The 22,381-nt window shown below is 44.5% G+C and overlaps 1 protein-coding gene across 1 annotated transcript in view; it reads left to right on the top strand.

Moving 5' to 3' along the window:
- Slit3 (slit guidance ligand 3) overlaps nucleotides 1–22,381 on the top strand; it is a 590,749-nt gene that overhangs the window by 373,758 nt on the left and 194,610 nt on the right. The window contains exon 5 of the mRNA XM_003473328.5: nucleotides 15,772–15,843. Within this exon, the coding sequence (XP_003473376.2) occupies nucleotides 15,772–15,843 (72 nt within the window). The remainder of the gene's footprint in view (nucleotides 1–15,771; nucleotides 15,844–22,381) is intronic.

Here is a 22,381-nt window from a genome sequence, read left to right as displayed (position 1 = left end):
ACCTTCTGGAGGAACTGGGCGAGGTTTGGCTGGTGTAAAGGGAGGCCACAAACACAGGCCAGGATCGGAATCTCGGAGACAGTCTTGGAACACAGAAGTCCTCACTATCTCCTGTCTCCCTACTTTAGGGAAACATTCTGCCCAGTAAGCTGGCTGAGGTTTTGGAACTGGAATATTGAGGACCTTAAGATATACTTGGGTATTTTTCAGAAGAACCCTAAAAGAATAGATGCTCTTTTCTGTCATTTTCTTTTGTTTGTGCACCCATTTAGATAATAACTCCAAACCCACATGGCAACCTTCGCAGCCATGCTCATCCTGTCTGACCTATTGGGAAGGAAGGTTCACAGCAGCTGTACAGACGTCCAGTGTCACCTCACAGCTACATCTTTGCTGTTTGTATTTTAAAGTTTTCACTAGTGTAGAAATTCTCCTGTTGGTTCTTTATTGCTAGAGAAATTGACTCTAGTTAAATGCAGAAATAGATTCATGAGAAAATGATAGAAAACCTCAGAGAAAAAGAGAAGGAAAGGCTACAAGTTTTGCTTTTTGCATCATCGCTTAGAGAAAATATGCCTTTAGCCAGCCTTTTATGTAAGAGTTTAAGAATACTTTTAGCCAGAATTTTTTTAAGCGCTAAGGATCAAATGCTCTACCAATGCCTCCAGCCCTACACACCCCTAGTTCCACCCTGGTATTTTGAAATCGTGGTAATCACCTTGTCTCAACTGCCTGTTAATTTTCTTCACTCTTCTTTTGGGGTATGCTTTCCTTTATTTGGGTGCATCAGATTATTAAAGAATAAACTCCAAGGATCAGAAAAAATAAGGACATTTGCAGGTTCAATGGTGTGAGTCTTATAAAAAGTTGATAAGAAGGATTAGAATTGAAGGATTAAGAGACTCTTAAAAAACCAAGCCATTATAGGGCGCATTACTTTATATACATTCTCCAAAATCACATGAATGCAGGGAAAGAAAGGAAGGGGGTGGAAAACTGGCTCCAGTTCAGACCGTCAATTATATCTTTTTTAAATTCCCTTTTCGCAATTTATTTGACATTTTGAACAGTGGCCAAAAAAGCTATTATAACTATAAAACATATTCATTGGGATAAATCTCATTAGTTGAGCGATTTAATTAAAGTATTGACATGCTTAATTGATATGTGTAAGCCAAGACCATTTTCATGTCTCATTTCCATATGCTTTTTCTGCTTTAAGAGACACAAGGAACTGAATCTTAAAAAAAAAAAAAAAAAAAAAAACTCCATAAAAATGCTATAGATTCAGCTGTGCCCGCCATCCCCAGGGACCACTTCCTGCCACTCTCCTTGATTCCCAGCCTGCTGCTCCTCTAAGTGGCGCTGCTCAGAGGAAAGGTGATGTATACCCAGCCTGAGTGCCTGTCAGGTCCTCTTATGATCAATAGGAGAATATTTATATTAATAAAGCACTGAGTTAATTAAATAAAGTGGTCCTCTGGGTAAACTTAAGATACTAGAGGATGGGCAGGAATCGATAGATTCAACCATCTGAACATTAAGTATGTGCCTTGAAATTTTATGGAGCTTTTAAAAACTCGCTTTGTAATGTAAAAAGTTTGAAGCCTGTGCAAGTTACCTCAGCCAAAACCTTGTATGAGATGGGAGCTTGGGGGTAGGGAGAGTAGGGGATCTTGACAGCCCTCTTGTATTCTGGGGTGCTCCTGGCCTGGGATGAGGGGTTCACCTTGAGGACAAAGCTGGGCTGTGAGGCAGAGTCCTGGGCTCAGTACAGATGGAAGATGGCACTTCCTTGTCCCCAAAGCAGCCCCCTTTGGAGATCCATTGGCTTCCTGCCTGTCCTGGATCCCCTCATGCTGGGAGAACCCAAATGCTAGGCTTTTGGGGAGGAAATTCTGTCCACTGGCCTCACAAATCGGGCTCAGCTTCAGCCTCCTCTCCTTGCCTCTGTGCCTTTGTTCTGTCTGCCCATGAACTTCTGTCTGTCTTCTGCTTGTGGGCACCATCCCCATGCTCCTTCTCCGTTGGTCGCTGCCTTTCAGGGTCTCTTCTGGAAAACAACTTTTTCTGTGTGTCTCCTGAATCTTTCTCTTATTTATTCTTGGTGCCTCACTGCATCCCTCTGTATCTGTCTTTCTTTCCTTGCCTGTCTCTGTCTATATATCTTTGTCTTTCCCCATCCCCGTTCTCTCTCATCTTTATCTGTCTTTAAAAGTGGTCACTTGCCCCCAGACCCAGACCTGCAGCTCAGCCTTGAGGAACTAAATGGATTAACCTTCCCCATAGGTCTGGAGACAGGAGAAAGAGGACAGACACGGCTGTGTCCTACCCCAAACAGCTGCCCCATTTGCAGAAGTGACATCATACCTGCTGTCCTGTTTGACCTCACTGTGGACTGTGTCTTCTCATTTTCTTAATTTTCCCCCACAAGGCCTAAACCCTGGTAGTCTACAATCATCATAATAATGATGATCTTTCACTGAAATGTGAGCCCCAAGACAGTTATTACAGAGTTGTGAGGATTCCCCCTTGCCAGAGAGAGGAACAACAGCCCAGAAAAGTGTGTTAGTAGCAACAAATTCTATTGATCTTCCCACCTTGACACCTGGCCTCTTGCAGCTCCTTCCTACATAGCTCTGGACCTCAGTGAGGCTCACCCAAGTCTCCAGCCTCTCTGCAGGCAGAAGGATGCTTATCTTTGCTGAGTCCTGCACAGGTGGCTGGACCAATATTATTCTCACAGCCCAGGTCATGTGCATCATGGCCACTTCCTGATCTTCCCTGCCCAGGCTGTGATCTTGGAGAAGCCCTATCTGCTGCTCCTCACACCGCCTTCAGCTTTTCCCCCTCCCGCCTCCCACCTATTTCCCTCCTCCCTCTGGAGTCTCTTCCCTCCTCCCTCTGTACAGCAGTTGCTGTATAGTCCCCAGTTCCCCAGTCAGCATCCCAGGGGACTCACAGGGAGCTGGGTAGCTTTAGCTCATGTTCCCATTTTTGTCATCTATTCTCAACATTCTAGGAGATTGGTCAGTTCCATAAATAAGAGGCTTCCTGCAGCACCTAAGAAAGCTCAGAGGTACAGCAGACTGAACAGAACCCAATTATTGTGTTTGTTTTTCTTCCTATTGAACTAGCTCTAGAATTCCTCTTTCCAGTTTTAGCCTTCCTGTGTGTCAGCTTTCTATTACTATAACAAAATAACTGACATTATCAAATTATAAAGACAAAAGGGTTATTTCTGCTCCTGGTTCTAGATGTTCAGGCCACTGATTTATTGGCCCTGTTACACTGGAGCCTGTGTCAGTGAGGCACATCATGGCAGGGTTGTATGGTCGAGCAAAACTACTCTCTTCAAGGCCAGGAAGTAAAAGAGAGGAAGACAAAAGACCTAGGACCCATAGTCCCCTTCCAGGACACACCTCCCAGTGACCTAAGGACCATTCCACCATTTCTAGACAGTGCCACCCTAGCAACCAGACCTTTAGCATATGGCCTTTTGGGAACATTTACAGTCCAAACCTCAACAGTGCATTATCCTCTGGGCAAGAAGGTAGGAAGTTTCTTGTTTTCTACTTAGAGGATCTGAATGATAACTTGAACAGGTGCAACTGATGATCAGCAGTGTTTGATAACCCTTTATGAAGAGCCAGGAAACATACAGTTAGCTCTAAACTTATCAGCCCTTTCATAATAATTCGCTGACACACCTAATTTCATGGTTCCCATTCTGCAGATGACAAAACTGAGATTCAGACAGGGTAATCTCAGTGTAAAGTCACACAGCTAAACAAATGGCAAAGCCAGGTTTATCTTGTCTCTGAACCACTGAGCCAGGTTTTCACCCCTGGGCCTCATTTCTTGCTGAGGGTTTGACCAATGCAGAACTTTTGGGGTCAGGTATGAAGTTACCAAGGAAATTATGGCTTCAGTTTAGTCAATGAAACATCCTGGGAAGATGAGGAGGGTGTTTCCATTAAAGTCTTCTTTATCCTTTTCCTCTGCCCCCCTCTCACCCCAAAAATCCTTTCCTTTCGGCCAGGGACAGGGGAGCTTATTGTATTTGACAAGGGACTAGAGGCAGCCACCTCACATTCATCACTAATTAATTTCATCTTTGCAACACGATGGGTTCTCCAAGCTCTCCTGTCCCTTGCCTAGTACCTTTCAAGTTAAACGGCCAGGAGCAGGCTAGAATTAAATATTAGTGTTCACTTCAAACTTGGTGTAAATCTATTGAACTGCATCCACTTTTACATAAATAAGCAAGAGAACAGCATCTATTCTCTTTTAGTCGATACAGGACATTCACAGGTGTGAGTTATTAGCAATAACTGTAATTGCTTTGAATGGAACAATAAATAGTACAAGGGGTCATGATGAGAAATGCCACTGTGTAGTATTAGCATAGCTTAATGGCTTAAGCTGCTATATACTTCATCTGGTGCTGGGCTTGGAGCAACCGGCCTTGTAACTCAGGGTGCTGAGCTTGTGCTGAATTGCTTTCCTGCTTCAGGAGAAGATAATTTTGAGCTTTTCTGAAGCCACATTGATTTTATCGGCAGATGGCCCCGGGATAGTGTCTCACCTTCGCCACGGAGGTTTCACTTATTTAATGGGGTTCTGAAAAGTTACAAGAAAGAACAGGCATATACAAGCCACATTTCCTTTAGCTACAGCTTGAAATTCCAAATGCCAGCCTCTGGGCATCTACAGCCTGAGGCACAGTCCCTCCTGCCTGGGCCCCCCACAGATGCACACTTCTTCAGGAAAGCAGGATGGACCCAGAGGGGTGCCCCAGTGTCTTTCCCGTTGTGAGAGGGTAGAGTTCTCCAGTACAACATACGAAGTCTAGGATGAGACACACAGGGGATCCAAAGAAGTGTTCAGAGAAACCTTTTCACATGATTGAGTTGAACACTTAAGGTTGCAGTGGGGCAGAGATAAGGTGACAGCTTCACCTCCTCCCAGTCTACATCCTGGCTGCTTCTCATTTTCTCTATTCCCAACCCCCCCCCCCAGTCTTCCTTCTGGTCCTCCTCAGGCTCCAAAATTGTTCCCAGGGCTTTTAGACAATTTGGCATGGAGGAGTCAGGTCACTGTGTCAGTTATCACAAAGATAATCAGAACTTCCTGGCTGCCTGTCATCCCCGCCTGGTATTTCATTCCTTAGGTCCTTGGGGCTTTGTTATCCATCGTAGCTTGGTCTTGACAACAGCCAGGATTCAAAAAGCAGGAGAGAAGGACTTGCTGTTAAACATGAAACATGGTCAGACACCAGATTCTTTCTGGATTGGGTTGATTTTTCAAAATCTGCTGTACCACCATGTCAGGGCAGATCTCAACTCTCTTCAGGAAAAAAAAAAACAAATGATCCACTGACTTAGCCTGACTTCCCAGTGTGAATACTCATCCTGTACTAAATCTGGCACACACCTGTCTCTGTCAAAGCTTCACCTGTGGCTCCATAGCGTGCCAGCTTTGCCCCTCTGGTGTTACTTCTCAAGCTCTGCTCTCCACCAGGAAGTGGAGACAGACAGCAGTAGCCCCTGGCATCCAAAGGAACAAACCAGACTTGGGGAGAAATATTCCCAGAGCTAGAAATTTATTTCCAATTACCCACAAACCAGACAAGGCATAAAAACATTTGCACATATTTGTTTAACTCATTCATCAAATATATTTTAAGTTACGCAACACACCTGAGGTTCAGCAAAAGACACCCCCCCCCCATGTTCAGGAAGTTACAAATGTAATGAGAAAGCCAGCCAAAAAGACCACGTATCCTCCTTACAAGTTCAACCTCCAGTGAGGATGTAGATTGAGTGACAAGTAACCTTTGTAGATCCAAACTCACTTTTGTCCCATGCCCAGGTGGCTAATTTTCCTTTCTGGTTTTTGGTAAAGTCAGATTTAACAGAGCTTTGTGACTGCTACTGAGTAAAAAGGACCCCCGAGGTGAATGATCTGCCTTTTTGTTTAAGATTTCCTTTCCAGGAAAATTAAAAGGACATGGAAAAGAGGTTGGATCGTCTGTTCAGTCGCTCCCCTTTCCTGACAACGACAGAGCCCAAGCAGTACCTAAAAATATGCATTTACAGCAAAACGTCAGAAACGCGATCCCCATCTTCACAATTTTTGCTAATTATCGCCTAAGCAGATCTTCACCTCTGGGAGGTCCTGCCTCTGAGCCTAGGCTCTGTGTCCACAGATGGGAAGGCAAATGAGGGGGCCCAGGTCAGCAATCAATCACGAACCAGGCCAAATGCACACACTCCATTTCAGAACAATTCCATAAAGGCTTCCCGCCCCCACCATCTCCCCCTCGTTTACAAGGTTTCATCTCCTAATTGCAAAAGCTTTTGGCATGGGAATGCCTTTGTGAAGAAGAGAGGACTCAATTTGGACCATCTCGCCAAAGAAGACATGGGAACAAGGACGCTTCTCCAATTAATCAGCAAATGCCTGGCTGCAGCTTTCGGGCCAAAGGATCGATTTACATAAAGCTACTTCTTGAGATGAATTTGCCGCTCCCTCTCCTCCCCTGCCTTCCCCTTGTCCAGCCAGCATTAGCTATGCTACTGGATTTCAGATTGACAGTGTCAGCTACAACAATCAAATTAGGGATGAAAGCCTTAGATAGCTGCCATGGGAGAGGGACAGAGTTGGGAGGAGGGATTAGGAGGGGGTACAGTATGTCACCCGGGAGGAGGACCAATTGCACAGAACTGGACTTCCCAAGAAAACCCACTGAGCAGACACACCATCTCAAAGGGAAAAACACAAAACTCATCCTCCATTCTTTTGAACCAGGTGAAAGGGAACCCCAGGAAAGGTTGATAAATTAAACCAAAAGCTTCTATGGGACATAAAATTGACATAACAGCCTTTCAGGTAAATAATTAGATCCTCACTATCTGATTCTCAGCATTGGCTCTCTTCACACAATGTAAAGACACCAAAATCACCAGCAGGCCCCCGACAGATATAATGTCATGTGCCGGACTTTGGAGCAGATGCTATGACTGGAATCCTGGTGTTTTCTGAGCCACGGAGTGTCACAAGGAAGCGTGGACCAGAACAGAAGGCATGATTGGGCTGCTAATGAGTGCTCTCCGATCCCATCTAATGCAGCCACCTTGTCGCTAAATTGTGATAATCCCAGGGATTAGTGAGCTGTGCAGAAACTCAGCCTCTGCACTCTTTCCTGGAGATGATCAGTCAATTATAATGCTGTTTCATGAACACAAAGAACATTAGTTGGAGTTGAATAGGATAATTAAGGGAAGAAAGTTTCAGTTTGGGCTGGCAGAGTTGATTAACACTGCCAGCCCTGGAAGAGTGGCTGGAAAGACAGATTCAGTCCCATGGTTGGTCAGAAGTTTTCTGCCTAAAGTGGGAAAGATGATTACACAACTCTTTCAAGCCAGGACTTGCTTCCTTGGACCAAGAGTTTCAACCTGGACTGGCTTTCTCCATATCTCCTCCCTCTCCAACCAAACCCCCACGCAGTCCTCATTGGGCTCCTTTAGCTTAGCTCCAACGTCTGAAGACTTTCCTCTCTCTTGGCAGTGAGGGGCCAAGTTGCTACCATGTCCAGCTCTAGGCTTATTGTACCACTGCACTGTCAGATCAGTGGACACCAGCCATGTGTGCCTGCTGACCACTTGGAATGCGGCCTAGCTCATCTAAGATGTATGTAAAACAAACATCAGATTTCAAAAACTCAGGATGACAAAGAGAATGTAAAACATCTCAATAAATTGTTACATGAATTACATGTCAAAATGGTACTATTTTGGATATATTGGTTTAAACTAAGTGCTTTACTAAAATTAATTTCAACTGTTTCTTTTTACTATTTTTCATGTGGCTAATGGAAAATTTTAAATGGCACCTATGGCTCACATATTTTTATGAAACAGGGCTACTCTAGAATTAGTTGACCTCCCAGGTAAGGGTGACAGCCTCTGTCCCTTCACTGGTCCCAAATCTGAGTTTACAGGTCAAATGTAACGCAATGCTGAAATGTCCTGTTAGGCAGATAGGGAGTTATTTGATTTTGCTTTTTGGGGGATGAGCGGATTAGATGGGCCTGTCTACCCCTAGCTCACCTCCTGACTACTTCTTGTCTGTGCTCAGCCTGATTTACCACTGACTTTACCTGCACATCCCTGAAACACTTTCTTATACAATCTACCTGGTAAAAGCCACCAAGAGTGCCCACACTGGCAAGTAATTGGAGAGCAAACAACTCCCTGCACAGCCTTCTGAATCCACCTGCAGCCTAACTGGCTCTTTTATTCTTCCCTTTGGTCAGAAAGCTCTCGTGGAGCAAGCACCTTGGCTCTGGCCTCGTCCTCAGCCCTGACCGCACACCTGTGTGGCAGCCTGGCTGCCCACACCTGCTCATCACCCGCCCTCCAGCACTTTCTCTCTCCCCTGAATGTGCCTTCCTGGAGGGGGTAGGGGAAGTGCTTGCCTGTAAGGCTCTCCCGGGAATGTTCTGATCCCGGTAGCCAGAATTAGGGTTTGAGAAAGTCCAGGTATGAAGGGCTTGGTTTTCTTGTGCCACACCTCAGGGACGCCACGGGCAAATGTAAACATCCCTAGTTGTCTACCCTTCTAGCTCAGCCTCTGAACTGGCCCCCAAGTGACTTTCTAAAATACAGATCAGATGTCAGTCTCTACTTCAGAATTCCCTTATGACTCTAGCCAATCCCATAGGCATTTTGCCCAACACCTGAGATGCATTTAGAGCCTAAGATTTCCCCTAAAATCCAATGTAAATATTTAAGAAAATAGGGACTATACTTGTCAACTTTATACTAATCAAATGAACATAGACATTTGCATTTATATACTGCATTAGAGTTTAGGAAGCACTTGGTTGTTCATTCTCTGATGCCTATCCAATTTCTAGAGAGTACAAGTTGAAGGACAGAGAATTAAATGAATTCTCTTAAAGGCACACAGCCTGTTAAACAGCAGAACTGGGATGTTAACTTAGTAGCAAACCTGCTTGCTAAACATCCTGACTTAGTTCTCAAATGTGTTCAACATGTGGGCTCTGAATTCATTGTAGGGTGTGTGATTCAAAGAATTTGGGATGGGTCCCAGGACTCTGAATTAATGTTTTTATTATAAACATTTCATGTGTATTTGAAATGGAAACATGGATGATAAAGGAACTTGCTTTTTTCTCATCCCTCTGCTCCGATGAGTATCACCACCTTGTCTCATCTCTGTCTCTACCTTCTTCTAGCTTATTTTGAAACAATACTTAGATGTCATTTCACCTTTAATTAGCTCCTTAGCCCCTATCAGAGTTAGACTAAGTAAACAGAAACACAATCATAAGACTGTTTTCATACTTCAATTTTAAAGTTAACAGAAATCGGTTTTTGGAGCACCATCCATAAACTCCACTCAGATGAACCACCAGCCCTAATGTAAACAGGCCAGTGCTGTCAATTGCTTACCCGTAGTGACACATTCATACTGCCCTGATCCAGGCTTCCCACCTGGACAGCCAGAGCCAAAGCACCTGTGTCCCCAGAAGTCTTGGTGATTCAAGTTGGCATCTTTCCCTCTTTCTCTCTTAAAACTAAAAAAGATTTTGGCTGAATGAAAAAAAAAAGGGATAAAAGTCATATTCATTGAGATAAGGCCTGCCTGTTTGAGGAAAAAGCAGTAAAAATGGTCCTCTTACTTTTGAAAACTTCTGGGTGGTGGTTTACTTTTGTGAATGTAAGGTGGTCTATTTCTTTGCATCTGGTGCCAACGAGAATGTGAGCCCCAGAAGGACAGGTAATCAGTTTTGTTTATGTCACCATCATAACACTTAATGTGTAGTAACACGTATTAGGCATTCAGCTTATCTTTATTAAGCTAGCATGTAACCCACCTGTTTTGAGCATCTGAAAAGTATGGCAAGGGCATTCCTGATGATCTTGTCGGGGTAGACAGAAAAGACCAGCTCTTCTGGAGAGCTTTAATCCAATAACTTTTGAGCAAGAACCGAGCAAGCAGCATATACTCTTGCTGCACTGAAAGATTCAGAGAAACCCTGAAGCCATAGGGAATAATTGGGCTTCTTTTCCTCCCACTGGTACTTCGATTCTTAGCTCTCGAGATAGGTGCCAGCTCTTTCAGAAAATAATTTCGTTTGCACCACTGTCATCTCTCTCTCGGACAAAGGATGCCATTGACTAGACACCCAGCTGGAGGGACCAGGGCTTTTTAGCTGGGACATATGCTTGGGGCTCATTTGATTTTGACAGTGACCCAACTACAAACATATAATCTTGCTTATTAAGATAAATTGCCTGCAGAAGAGATTTACCTATTAAGATAAATCCTCCCTCAAGTCCACATTGTAAAATCCCCAGGGAACAATTTTGCCTGCATGTCTGTCCCTCCTGCTGTATAAAATAAGGTAAGCAAAGCAGTGTCTTTCTCTTTAGTTCTAGAGCAGTGTGATTGTCACAGGGATATGGTGTCAGGAGTCGGGGTTTCAAGGAATAACGCACAAAGGGTTCAGCTGGATTTGGGGATGCTACTGAGAGTACAAGAAATTCATGGATTATTCATTAGAAATTTTTCAATTCCTAAATGAGTTTTGATTGATATCAAATTCGCTAGTGGCAGATTTCCTCCCACAAGGCAGAGAATGTGAAAGTAATTTTAACATATCCAGGTCAAAGAGAATCAGAACAGTAATCCACCACCCTAATCCCAAATCCAATAATAACTCCAAATATAAAAGCTTTTTGCCATCCCTTCTTTCAGTTTGACTAATTAAGAATTGATAGGTTTTTTTTAATGTTACTAAAAATGTACCATTGATTAGTCTTGGCACAACAGGATTGAAGGGGAAACAAAGAAGTGTAAACTTTACCGAATACCAGATTGACTTGTTCCAGTTTTCTCTGGATTTTTATCTTCCACTTGATGCTTGCTTCTGGATATAGCATCTTTTAAGAGTTATGTTTTAATCTGCTGAGACCTTGCTAACTCAGAGTGGCGCTTAAAGCAGTCTTGTGAATGATCTGGGTCGGATCCTGCTAGGTCCTCTTTGCTGGTACTGACTGTATCTTTAGGCTTCAACTGCTCAAGTCTCAGCTGGGAGCTCCTCAAACAATCTGCCACCATCATTAGGAAGGGCAGGCAGGGCCTGAGTATTTGCATCTCTTGGGTGGTCCTAACAGTGCTGAGGCAGGCCCTCAAAGACTTAGGTCCCTTGCTAAGAGATAGGAGCCCCCCTGGTCTCAGACTAAGTTCATTATTTTACCTAGTTAAACTTTGTTCTTCTTCTTCAGCTCAATCCATCCCTCAGTGGTGTCTCCTGGAAGGACTTCATTAATCAATTATTTAACCTCTAAGACCTTGGCTCAGTGTCTGCTTTGGTGACAGCCCTTTGAGATGGCCCTCTTTCCTGAATCAAGCCCTGTTTTATCTGCAACAATCTAGAATTAGAAGTGGACTCCCCTTTCTAGATGAGGAGGACTTTAAGCTCTATCTTTGCCTTTATAGAAAGAGTGTTAGCAACATTTAAGTGGTTTTTTTCAGAGTATTAAATAAATATCTGGGGCTGCTGATAAAGGACATTTTTAGAATGTAAATCCAGAGTAAATGGGGAAACTCCTGAGAAGTAAATTCTGTGCAGCCATTCATCGCGTGCTTTCCGTGTTCCAGATGCGCAGTGCTTTTACGTGTATGGCTCATTTCATTCTGACAATTAACTGATTAGCCTGCAAAATTAATGGTGTGATTGTAAAGATGGGGAAACTAAGGCATGGACATTTTAGTAACTTACATGATCATACAGCTCATAAGTAGCTCTACCCACTTCAGAGATAAGAAATCCCCAAGTTTCTGGAAGATTATGAGCCCCATTTTGTAGCTTTGTAATAATTTGAGATCAACACCTAGGAGCAAATACACACACGCACATACACATGCACACATACACTGACTTCTGTTCAACACAGACGCTTCTGGTACCATGGATGAGACAAGGACAAGAGCATTGTCCACAGTGGAGCAAGACAGGAGGACATTTTCCTGTTCCGTGTCCTATAGGGGAAGGGGTGAAGGTGAGGGCTGTAACTCTCTGTTGTCCCCAGAACAAAGCATGCCTGACAACTGCAGGGAGAGCCCCAGGAAGCATTTCAAAAGCTCTACTGGAACTAGACAACCTTTCAATCCATTTATCAAAGTGTCTGCAGTTCCCGTTTCAAGGTAGATGAAGCAATAATAAATTTGTGAAGAAAGTTAATCTGTGTCCAAAGCATTTTAGTAAATTAAAAAGGTTGGGGGGAGGGCTGGCTGGAAGGGGGATGTATCCCGTTCTTGCCAACTCCTATTTGACTTACTGTCTCCTTAATAAGTCGTCTTTGGTCCTGTGTTTTTGGATGGAATAATCAGTCAGTTAATCATTTTCCGGAAGCTGGAAAATGCACTTAAGCTAATGCAGTTCGCCTTTTCTTTCAGAGTCCTAATTATTTAAAAAGGCTCCCTGATCCATGGTCCCACTTCCCAACCAAGAAAACCTTCCCCACCCATCACCTTGTACCCACTACCCTGGCCCTGCTCCTACCTTGTGCTTTTCTCCTAATGTTTTAAAAAAAATCCCCTTCTGGTCACTTCTGAGCCTTTCCACAGGCTGCTTCCCTTGTGAAGCATAAAGCAGTAAAACTCAAACAAGCAATTGGCTGGAACTAGCCTCTTAGGCATAATGGATAGATTTTGTTATTTTTATTTAAGTGTCAGCCGAAAATGGTGGTTCTTGTCTCTCTCAAGGATTGTACTTAACAATAGCTTCATGCTTGGGCATCACGCTGAGATAAACACACTATTAAGAACCCTGACAAAGGCCCTAGAATAATGGGGAAGGGATGGTTACCGAAAAACAACCAAGCGCCCAGCCCTGAGTCCTCCTCCACGCCCCGTCAGTAACACCATTAACACTGTCAGTTTGTCAGCCCACTGGAGGTGTTTATGAAATCAATATATAATCCTGAGGAGGCATGGCAGTGGTATTGTTAGCCGGGGAAGAGGAGCTCAATGGAAAATAAAATTAATAAGCTTTACAAGCAGATTGTCATGGGGCACAGATAAATTTCCTACCATCCGCAGTTTTACTCTGTTAGGGCCAGAGAAGCAAAAAGCAAACTGTGCCTTACACCGGGCTGCTTACAGCGAAGCTGGGCACATTTACAGGAAGAATGCAATGACCAGAGACCAGTGCTACTGTCCCGCGAAGTACAGGCTTGTGCCTGACTCACTGCCTGTTAGGCTGTCTGTCCTGAATGCTGCCAGATTTTTCTGCTTAAAATTCCCTCCCCTGCCTTCATCATAAGCCAGAATGTTTGTACAGTTGCTGTTCCTTCTGATATTTTTTAGGATTCATCCTACTGAAAACAGGCTAATGCATTACAGGAAGATGTACCCCTTCGAGCTTGCAGCCATGGTCAAAGCTGGCAGTTTTAAAACATCTCTCCTATTTGTTTCCTTTGCCCCTGCTTTTTCTTATCAGGTTTTTGTTAGACATTATAGCCAAAGCTCATCTCCCAGAGCAGCCAGAGATAACAGCCACGCCTGGGAGGGTCATGAGCAAGAGCACGAAGGCCCAGAGACCGGTCTTCAGTTACAGAAAAGACTGGCCATTGTGGCTGCCGCAGCCTCGGCTACAACCCAGATGCCTGGTGGAAATTGCATTAGTCGGATGACAGACAGGACCCGGGCCCCTTCTTTGGAGGCTGATGGAGAGCAGCTGAGTGGCCTGGGTGACACTGCCTGACCTCTGCTGTCATCGTGGGCTTTGTTCAGCGCCCCGACTCCAGGCTGGAGCCCTGCTCATTGAATCAGGCCTGGCCGGGGGAGTCTGAAATGGGGCTCATTGTGCATCTAAATTTATTTACATCAGATGCAGACAGGAGAAACTGGATTTGAGGTGGGGGACACCTTGTCCTTAGCCCCAGCAGCCTCTAGAACTCACGGCTGCAGCCCTTGAGGCTTGTCTTGAAGCTGAAGAGTAACCCCAAACAATCCCCAATGGTCATGAGTTTTAATCAGCAGCTCCAAGCTTGTGTGGATCCTCCCAGCAGGTGAGAGAGAAAAAGCACATGCCTCTCTTCTTTCTGTTTTCCCCCTTGAACGATGTTCAGTGAAACTGCCCAGCTTTTAGTAGAATGTGATTGGCCTCTTTTTCCAAATATACTTGTCACAATCAGTAGTCTTTGATGAGAATCTGTCAAAAAATCAGGTTGTCTATCAGTTAAATCTGTCACACTTGGCCGGGTGTGTTTATCCCATGACCAGTAAGTTCTCCTTCGAGGACCTTGTGCTAAGAAATAGCTACATAAGTCCCAAGAGTTTAGGCAGGGAAAGTTTCCTGTTTCTTTGCATGGCAGATAATTCCATGCCTGTCCAATTATTTGGGACCATATAGCCATCCACACACAATTTGATGATAGACAGCCATTAAAAATGTTGGTGTTAATATACTGGTAACAGTGTGGACAGCTGTTCTCAATATAGTAAGTAAAAAACAGTTTATAATAGACTGTATACTATGAGGTCATATTGGTGAAATTTATATGTGTTACTCCTAATTGGTAGCAGTAGTTATGTCTGAATGGTTAAGTTTTTTAATTCAAAAAAGGGGGGTTCTCTGTGTTCTTTTCAAAATAGCATATATGTACACCTATACACTGGTAGGTGTATTTGCATATATGTGTTTATCTGTAAAGAAAATATGAAGAGGTGACTGTTCCTGGAGCCCCACTTCTGCATGCTCATCCTTTTACCCAGTATTCCCTTTGGAGATGCTTCTGCAACCCATGGCTGGGCACAGGCAGCTTGAGTCACAGCATGACTGTCCTATGGCACCACTTCGTGTGCCGTGGAGGCCTGAGGGGGCTTTGCAGAGCGGTTACCCACTGAGGTCCTAGCAGGCTTGAGGGCTGAGTGAAAACAAGCTCATGCTTGGTGTAACAGATACTAATAGTATGCCCAGAAAACAAAACTGAAAAAGGCCTGCATCATTCTTAGGAAAACAAACACAGGCTTTAGGACACTTAAACCCAGGATAAAACTTGAGGTTGAGCCAGCTATGGGTCTCCACCCTCTATCCCTTACCCTCTTCAAAACAACATTTTGGTGCCACTCAATGCTTGATGAGGTGCCAGCGGGACCCCTCTTTTGGATGGGTTTGTGGAAACACAATTTAAACTCATCATGCTTGTTACTAAGAAGATCCAGGAGGTCTCCAGGGGTCTCTGGGACTCTAGAATAAGCTGAAGTGGTGACGGTCATCAAAAAATCCAGTGACCAGGCTCAGTTCTGAGCCTGGATGACAAAGGCAGAGAGCCTGAGCATCACAAGACAGCTGAGAGATGAGAGATTGAGTGGTGTTGACCCTGCATGGGGGAGGGATACCGTGGGGGGAGGGAGCCAAGGGGTCTTTTCTGAGAGGTGGCAAAACAGAGAATTGGATTCAGTGTATGCAACAAATAACCCAGCGTCTTGGCTCGTGGCCTGGAGGTGTGAGACCACCCACAGAGCCCGCCTGGTAACCATTCCAGCAAAGGCCATAGCTCGGAGAACAATGTGAACGCTTGTGGCAGCCTGGGCCTGAGACTAAACAGTCCCCCAAACACTTCTGACCCAGCGCAGAGGCAGCCTCCCAGGGTTTTTGTTATCATAATGAGATGCAGAGAAAGCTGGGCCTCTTTAACGTGGTTTGCCTCCTTTCTTCTTGTTTAGAGATCTGAGCGAAAACCAGATCCAGGGGATCCCGAGGAAGGCATTCCGTGGCATCGCTGACGTGAAGAACCTGTAAGTGCTGTTTTTGTTGCTTTCCTGCAGATGTAGGTCACTCAGGCTCTTTGGCCAGAGAGGGACGAGGGGTGGAGCAGGAGGGCAGTCAAGGCTTCTTTGGAGATTGAAGGCTGCATTTAAGTGCTTTCCACGATGGCCTCAGAGAGGCCGATTCCTCCTGGTTGTTCATCTTCAACCGCGTTCAGAGTTTGGCCTCTCCACTGATGGATGATGTTGGTGAGAGCCAGCTTTTTCCAGTGCCATTATTATCCTCTGTAAAATGGGCTGACAACCTGAGGAGGGTATTGGATGCAACAAAGCAAACATAAGACCTTACTGGGTGTCTTGTTCATAGTGAATGTTCAATACATTGGGAGCTGTGGTGGTGATCGTGCTGATGGTGATGATAATCTATCTCATGGTTGCTAACACGTTCCCCATGACCCGCTGTGGGAGAGCATCAGCCTTTATATCCCAAGACTTTGGGGAAATAGAGTCAAGTCCATTTCTATTGCATTAGATTTTTGCTTGTTCTTGACATTTTATTTTAAAATCGCTGACAGCAGAGAGCTTCAAAATACTGTAGACAGGCCTATGTATCATTCCCTCAATGGTAACTAACGCCTTACATAACCATAGTCCAATGGCAACTCCAGAAAACTCTTCAGAGGCAACTCACAGACTACTCAGACCTCTTAGTTTTGCACACATTCATTTGGTGCACAGCGTCAGCTGTGTGCAGTTCCACTGTGGTAGCTTCATGCATCAGCACTGCAGTCAAGAGGCAGAACTGTTCCACTGCTGCATATTTCCCTTGTCTTTTTTAATGTTTAGCTTTATGAATACATGTTTGCGGTACATCATGATTACTTTCATCATAGGAAGTTGGTACAGGTACATAATACTTCTTAATTGGTTTTTTCATCCCCTTTCCCCCACTGTTATATTTTAAAACTTACCAGATCATCTTGATTCTTCTACTTGACCTCACTATTTGCTCTTGATCAGGGAGATTCCTAGGCCCCTGTCTTCAAAGGGTGTGTGTGCTGTGAATGTCTACCCAGACAGCTACCCCCATGGATTCAGAGCATGTTTTTGGAGAGAGGCACAGAAGATGGGCTGATTTGGCTGAGCAAGCACGTCTGCCCACAAGCCTCCTCCACAGCCTCAAATTCAATTGGAAAAGTCTTAAAGGAAACTGAAAAAAAAAAAAAAACATCTGCATTAACTGTCACTTTTCCCCATAACGAATGGAGGAGTTTTAGTTTACTGGCATACCGAAGGGAAGCTGATGATGGCTTCCAGATGCAAGCTATCTCCCTCCCCTGTGGCTGGGGCCTTAGCGGAAAGCTTTTGGTATTTAACATGCAAAGCACATAAGAGAGCAGAGGCATGGAGGGTGGGGGCGGATAGAAGAGGAGGCAGAGATGACTTGCAAGGAGCCATAATCGTGGAGCGTGTGAGCTCAGTTGCAGGGCAAGAGTAGGCCTGACTGCAGAACTAACTTCCGGGTACGGTGCAGCTTCGAGGTGGAGTGTTTTCCCAGCACGGCCAAGGTCCTAGGTTTGACTCCCCAGAAGCACAAATACAAAAGAAGGAACTTCCTGACTCTGCGCACCTCCCCACGATAAGGAGACACACACAAAAACTCCTTTAAAACCACTAAGTAAAATAACCCTGGATACTTTCTCATTCTGGCTGGGCACTTTTAACATTTCAGAGGGCTTTTCTAGCGTTTTGCTTCTTGGATTCCAGGCACCGAAGGCACATAAACTAAAACCAACAGATTGTGTTAATTAGCACTGCAGAAAGTCAAGGCAATAGAAAAATAGAGGCCCAGAGAGGATCTGTGACTAATTCAGGGTCAAACAATTTCCTGAGGATTGAGCCCAAAATGAACATTTTATGAACGGGAAGTGATACATCTATTGGAGTCCATGATGCTAATTTGTGTGTGTTTGTGGATTTGCCTGTTTATGGTGCTGGGATCGAACCCAGGGCCTTGTACATACTTGGCAAGCACTCTACCGCAGAGCTACACCCCCAGCTCATAATGCTGATTTTAAATGAAACAGTTAACAAAAAGGCATATTATGGTGATATAGAAGCACGGTGGTGTAATTACCACCTACACCGTTAATTCTCAGGGGTTAAATCGTAAAGTGGCTCTCAATAGTTGCTGGGTTTTCTTAGGTTCCTCCCCACTTGTAATATCTGTAGTCATGCAACGGTCTCAATAGGAAAAGGTTCAAGATTCCTAAGTCACTACAGCAACAATCGTCAGGCCCATTTTCCAGAAAAGATATGAAAATACTGATCCAATAATGCTTATCAGAAATGTTTGGAATGAGAAGTGTTTGATATATATATATGTTTGTATATACATCGTGAGATATTATAGGGATGAAATCTACATCTAAATAAGAAGTTCATTTACATTTCATATACACCTTATACCCATAGCTTACAGGTGATTTTATATAATAATTTCATGCATCAAACAAAGTTTCCTGGTGTGGAATTTGCCATTTGTCATGCCATGTTGTCATTTAAAAAGTCTCAGATTTTTGGATTAAGGATGCTGAAGCTGCATGTATTATTCAGGAGCCTACACTCAGCAAGGATCTACTTTTGTTTATTGTAAGACCAACTTGTAGTCATGGGGGATGAAAGGAGGGAGGTAAACCCACCGCCTCCAGGTAGAATTATATTTAAAAAAAAAAAAAACAAAAACTAAAGGGGGATTGAATACTTACCCTCTTAATCAGTTTAGTTAGAAATGAATTTGTATGTCAGGAGCGCAATTCCTGTTGTCTGGCCGCTTGTAACCTAACTGGGAATAAGGAACATGTGCATATAAGAAAATGTTGAGTAGGGCAGCTCAACTCAGTGCTGGCAAATCAGCGACTGTGGACAGTGAGGGGCTGTCAGAGAAGAAAAACTGCCTCAGGCGCCATCGCCTAGAGGGTGGGGACGCTGTTTTGGCACTCCAGTGGAATTATGTATGAAGCCATCTGCTCTAGATACTGAGTCTGTGACCTTTGGTACATGACTTGACACTTTTGAGCCTAGATTCCTACCACTGTAACACAAACAACTGGACTTACCTCCTAGGGGGTTTTGCACAAGTTAGTAATACGATGCGTATGAACAACTCAGTACCGTGCTTAATGCATGCCAGCAACTAGGAAGTTCTAAGTACTGTTGCGGTTGTAGTCCATTGTTGCTACTGTACGCTAAACACTTTAGCTGGGCCTGAGTGATGATTAGAATTCACAGCTAAGTGAAACAGATAATGGCCCAAATGTGTTTCAAGGGTACACACAAGGGCCATCTTATGAGAACTGGGAGATTGCAAGGCAAAATGCCAGGTGACAAGGTAGGAGAGCGGAGGCCAGAGGGACAGACCCAGCCTACAAAGAAGGAAGTACAGGTGCTGAAAATGTAGAAGTCTTTTGACCTGGAACAAGTGGATGAAAACTTTTATTCTTGGAAAAAAAAACTATGGACAGGAGGAGGTAGAAGAAGGCTGGAGACAGGACACAAGACCGAGTCCAATATGAGAGGTCCATGCTCTAGCGATCAGAAGTAAAAGAGGAGTCCAAAGTAAGCAACCTATGGAAACCGCATGATTAGAATTCAGTGACCAGTAAGCAGGACTGGGTGTGTATATGAAATGATCGATGTCAAGCTCAGATGGTATAGAGAAGATGGCTTATCTCCAAGGTCATTCATACGTGCATCTAATAAAATACATTTTTGTTCCTACCGAATGTCATTTCTGGGGAAATCAGCAGAGAATAATATGGATCAACCATGAGCTTTGTCTGCTTAAAGCCTCCACTTACAGAGCCTGGAGGTTTGGGAGGAAGAGTCAGGCTTGGAAAACAAGCAGGTTGTGTGGCGGGTGTGAAGCTATGACCAGTCTTCCATGGGCCATGTGGACACAGCATCTTTGTGTGTCAGGAAACTGATGAGCTGACATCTGTCAATGCTGGTTGAGGAAGCTGGTAAAGCTACACCATGTCTTGGTTTCAATGTGAGAGAGTTAGACCAAAATGATCCAATAGCCCTAGGAGAAAATGCCATGTGGATTACTGAAGATGTTGCATTGGAGCTAGAAACAAATTCATGGAGGGTGAGCATGTGGGCAGAAGCAGTAATGAGTTGGATGTTTAAATATGCATCCAGAGCTGGAGATGTAGCTCAGTGGTAAACACGTAATCAGCTCATGCAAGGCTCTAGGTTCGACTCCGAACTCCACTCACAAAAAGGAAAAAAGTGCGTGAGTCCCTGGAGAAAATAGGACACATTTTGCAGAAACTTGTAGGAAATTCATTAAAGAAATACATCTACCAGTTCTCAGTTAAAACCATGAAGACTGTCTACATTTTGAGCAATGAATAACAACTTTTAAGTCTCGGAGATGTACATCTTCACTGTTGGTCTGTTTGAGAACTAAGCCCATAGCCATCTCCATCACATTGTGTGAGCTTAAAGAATTTAGCACTAGTCTTCTTTTATCTGCATTAGACTAGGAGTGGAAGATAAATTAGTGGAGCACAGTAGCAGATTTAAAGCTAAGTGATACACAAAATGACAACTGACTGAACCAATCCATGACACCATTTGCTTTACTATGAGGAAAAAATCAAGGATTGTCTATTTTTGCAGAATAATGGTACAGTGGTGATACAAATAGTTTCATGTATCTGACCTGCACCTTCAAGAAGAGATGAGACTGCGAAGCCACATTTTCCAGATGATAGAATCAGTGTGTATCATTTATTAACAGCCAGCAAACAAAATCAGGCCTAGGCTTCCCACCCAGCCCACCTTCAGCATCTCATTCAATCATCTCTGGGGCTCTAGCTCTGCATACTCTGCACACAGCCCCGTGAGCTGCAAGAAGGAAGAGGAGGAAGTGACCGAAGATGCATCTGGGGAGCAGAGGTCCCAGCCTCCTCCAGGTGGCTTTGATCAGATCCAAGAGAAGGGATGCAGGTGCCGAGATCCATGGCCCTGTGAGCTACTGGAGCCCCGAGTCTCTTCATGGTGAAGACGCTTGGCCCCCTGCCCCCTGCCCAGGCAGCAGAAGGGAGCCCCTAATTGCCTCCTGCTTATCCAAAGAGAGAGCAAGTTCTTAGCTGGGGAGTCCACTCCATGCCGTTACTGAAAACTAGATTTAAGGGCTGGTCTTACTATCTGCTGCCTGTCTGGAAGAAAAGAGGTGCTATATTTAAAAAGACAGGCAGTTACAGGAACAAATTGATCTGGAGAAAGACCTACAGAGAGACTGCCCTGTGGCCCGACAGTCCACCATGTCAGTATTAAGCACCTACTGCAGGCAAACACTGTGCTAGATTCTGGACAGAAACACAATGAGAGGGGAATCAGGATCAGAAAGACACAGAGATAGGACAGAAAAAATAAAGGCACTGGAGAAAAGTGATGACAAGCTGCCATCCAACAACACAAAATAAGAAAAAGACAAAAACCCAGGATAAATTGCTTTTTTCTTTAAAAGAAAAGAAAATGTCCCCTTGCCCGTCTTTCTCAGCAGTGATGTTTTCCTCTGTTTTTCAGTGTCTGTTTGCGAGGACACTGTAGGACATGCATTCCAGAAGGGAAAATCAATAACCTCTGTCTCTGCCAGCTAGCAGAATTTGGAATTGACGGTCTCAAAACAAAGCCGAGCAGGCGGCCTTTGTGTTCCCTCGTTAGTCTGTGTTGCCACACCGCCCGTGTCTGCCCTCCCGCTTCCCGAGATTAATGAGGGCTGTCTCCGCCCTGGTAAGCAGGCAGCAATCTTGGGAGAGAGAGGGAGGTGCAGGGAGGAACATCAGTCCCCATTCATCAGTAGACCCCTACTAATCCCAGCAGCCGTTTATTTTGTCACTGTACCTGGAATGGTGTTTACACTCCTGGTCATACCCACAAGGCCCTATATGGCTTGGCTCATCTCATATTCCCTATACACCATTCCAGTCCTTGAATCCCCCCAAAGTCCTTCCTGCCCCAGGACCTTTGCACTTGCTGCTCTCTTTTCACAGGATACTACACCCAGACCTCCATGCAACTGAATGAGGTTAGCCACAAGGGTAATAAATGCGTGACTTTGTTCATTTCTCCAGCATTTGCTGATGGCCCATCACACACCAAGAATCACGCACACACTTGTTATAGTATCTAACATGAAAATAATATTCTGTCCTTATAATTTAAGAGTTCACAGACCAGAAAAAAAGGGAGACTGATAAACTGGCAGTTGCAGGACATGGGCTTGACCTACAGGGACTGTAAGAACAAGATATGGGGGAGCGCAGGATGACAAGCCTGAAGCTGGCTGAGTCAGGAAGTGAGATGAGTTGGGTTTTGAAGGATAAGCAGGAGTTCATCCAGGGAAAGGGCATTGCCGGCTGAAGGAACAGCTGAGGAAGACCCGGTACCAGGGTGTGTGAAAGAGTCGTGCATATCAGAGACCTGTGGCTGGAGCACAGCCAGCAAAGAGCAGTTAAGGGGGATGAGATCAGTGAGGTTCACCTGGGCCTAGGAA

The sequence above is a fragment of the Cavia porcellus genome, unplaced genomic scaffold, assembly GCF_034190915.1.
Source record: "Cavia porcellus strain 051 isolate PalLab524CR breed Dunkin Hartley unplaced genomic scaffold, mCavPor4.1 scaffold_19, whole genome shotgun sequence".
NCBI classification, from domain to species: Eukaryota; Metazoa; Chordata; class Mammalia; order Rodentia; family Caviidae; genus Cavia; species Cavia porcellus.
The sequence above is the reverse complement of the archived record's forward strand: the minus strand, read 5'-3'. Positions and strand labels throughout refer to the sequence as shown.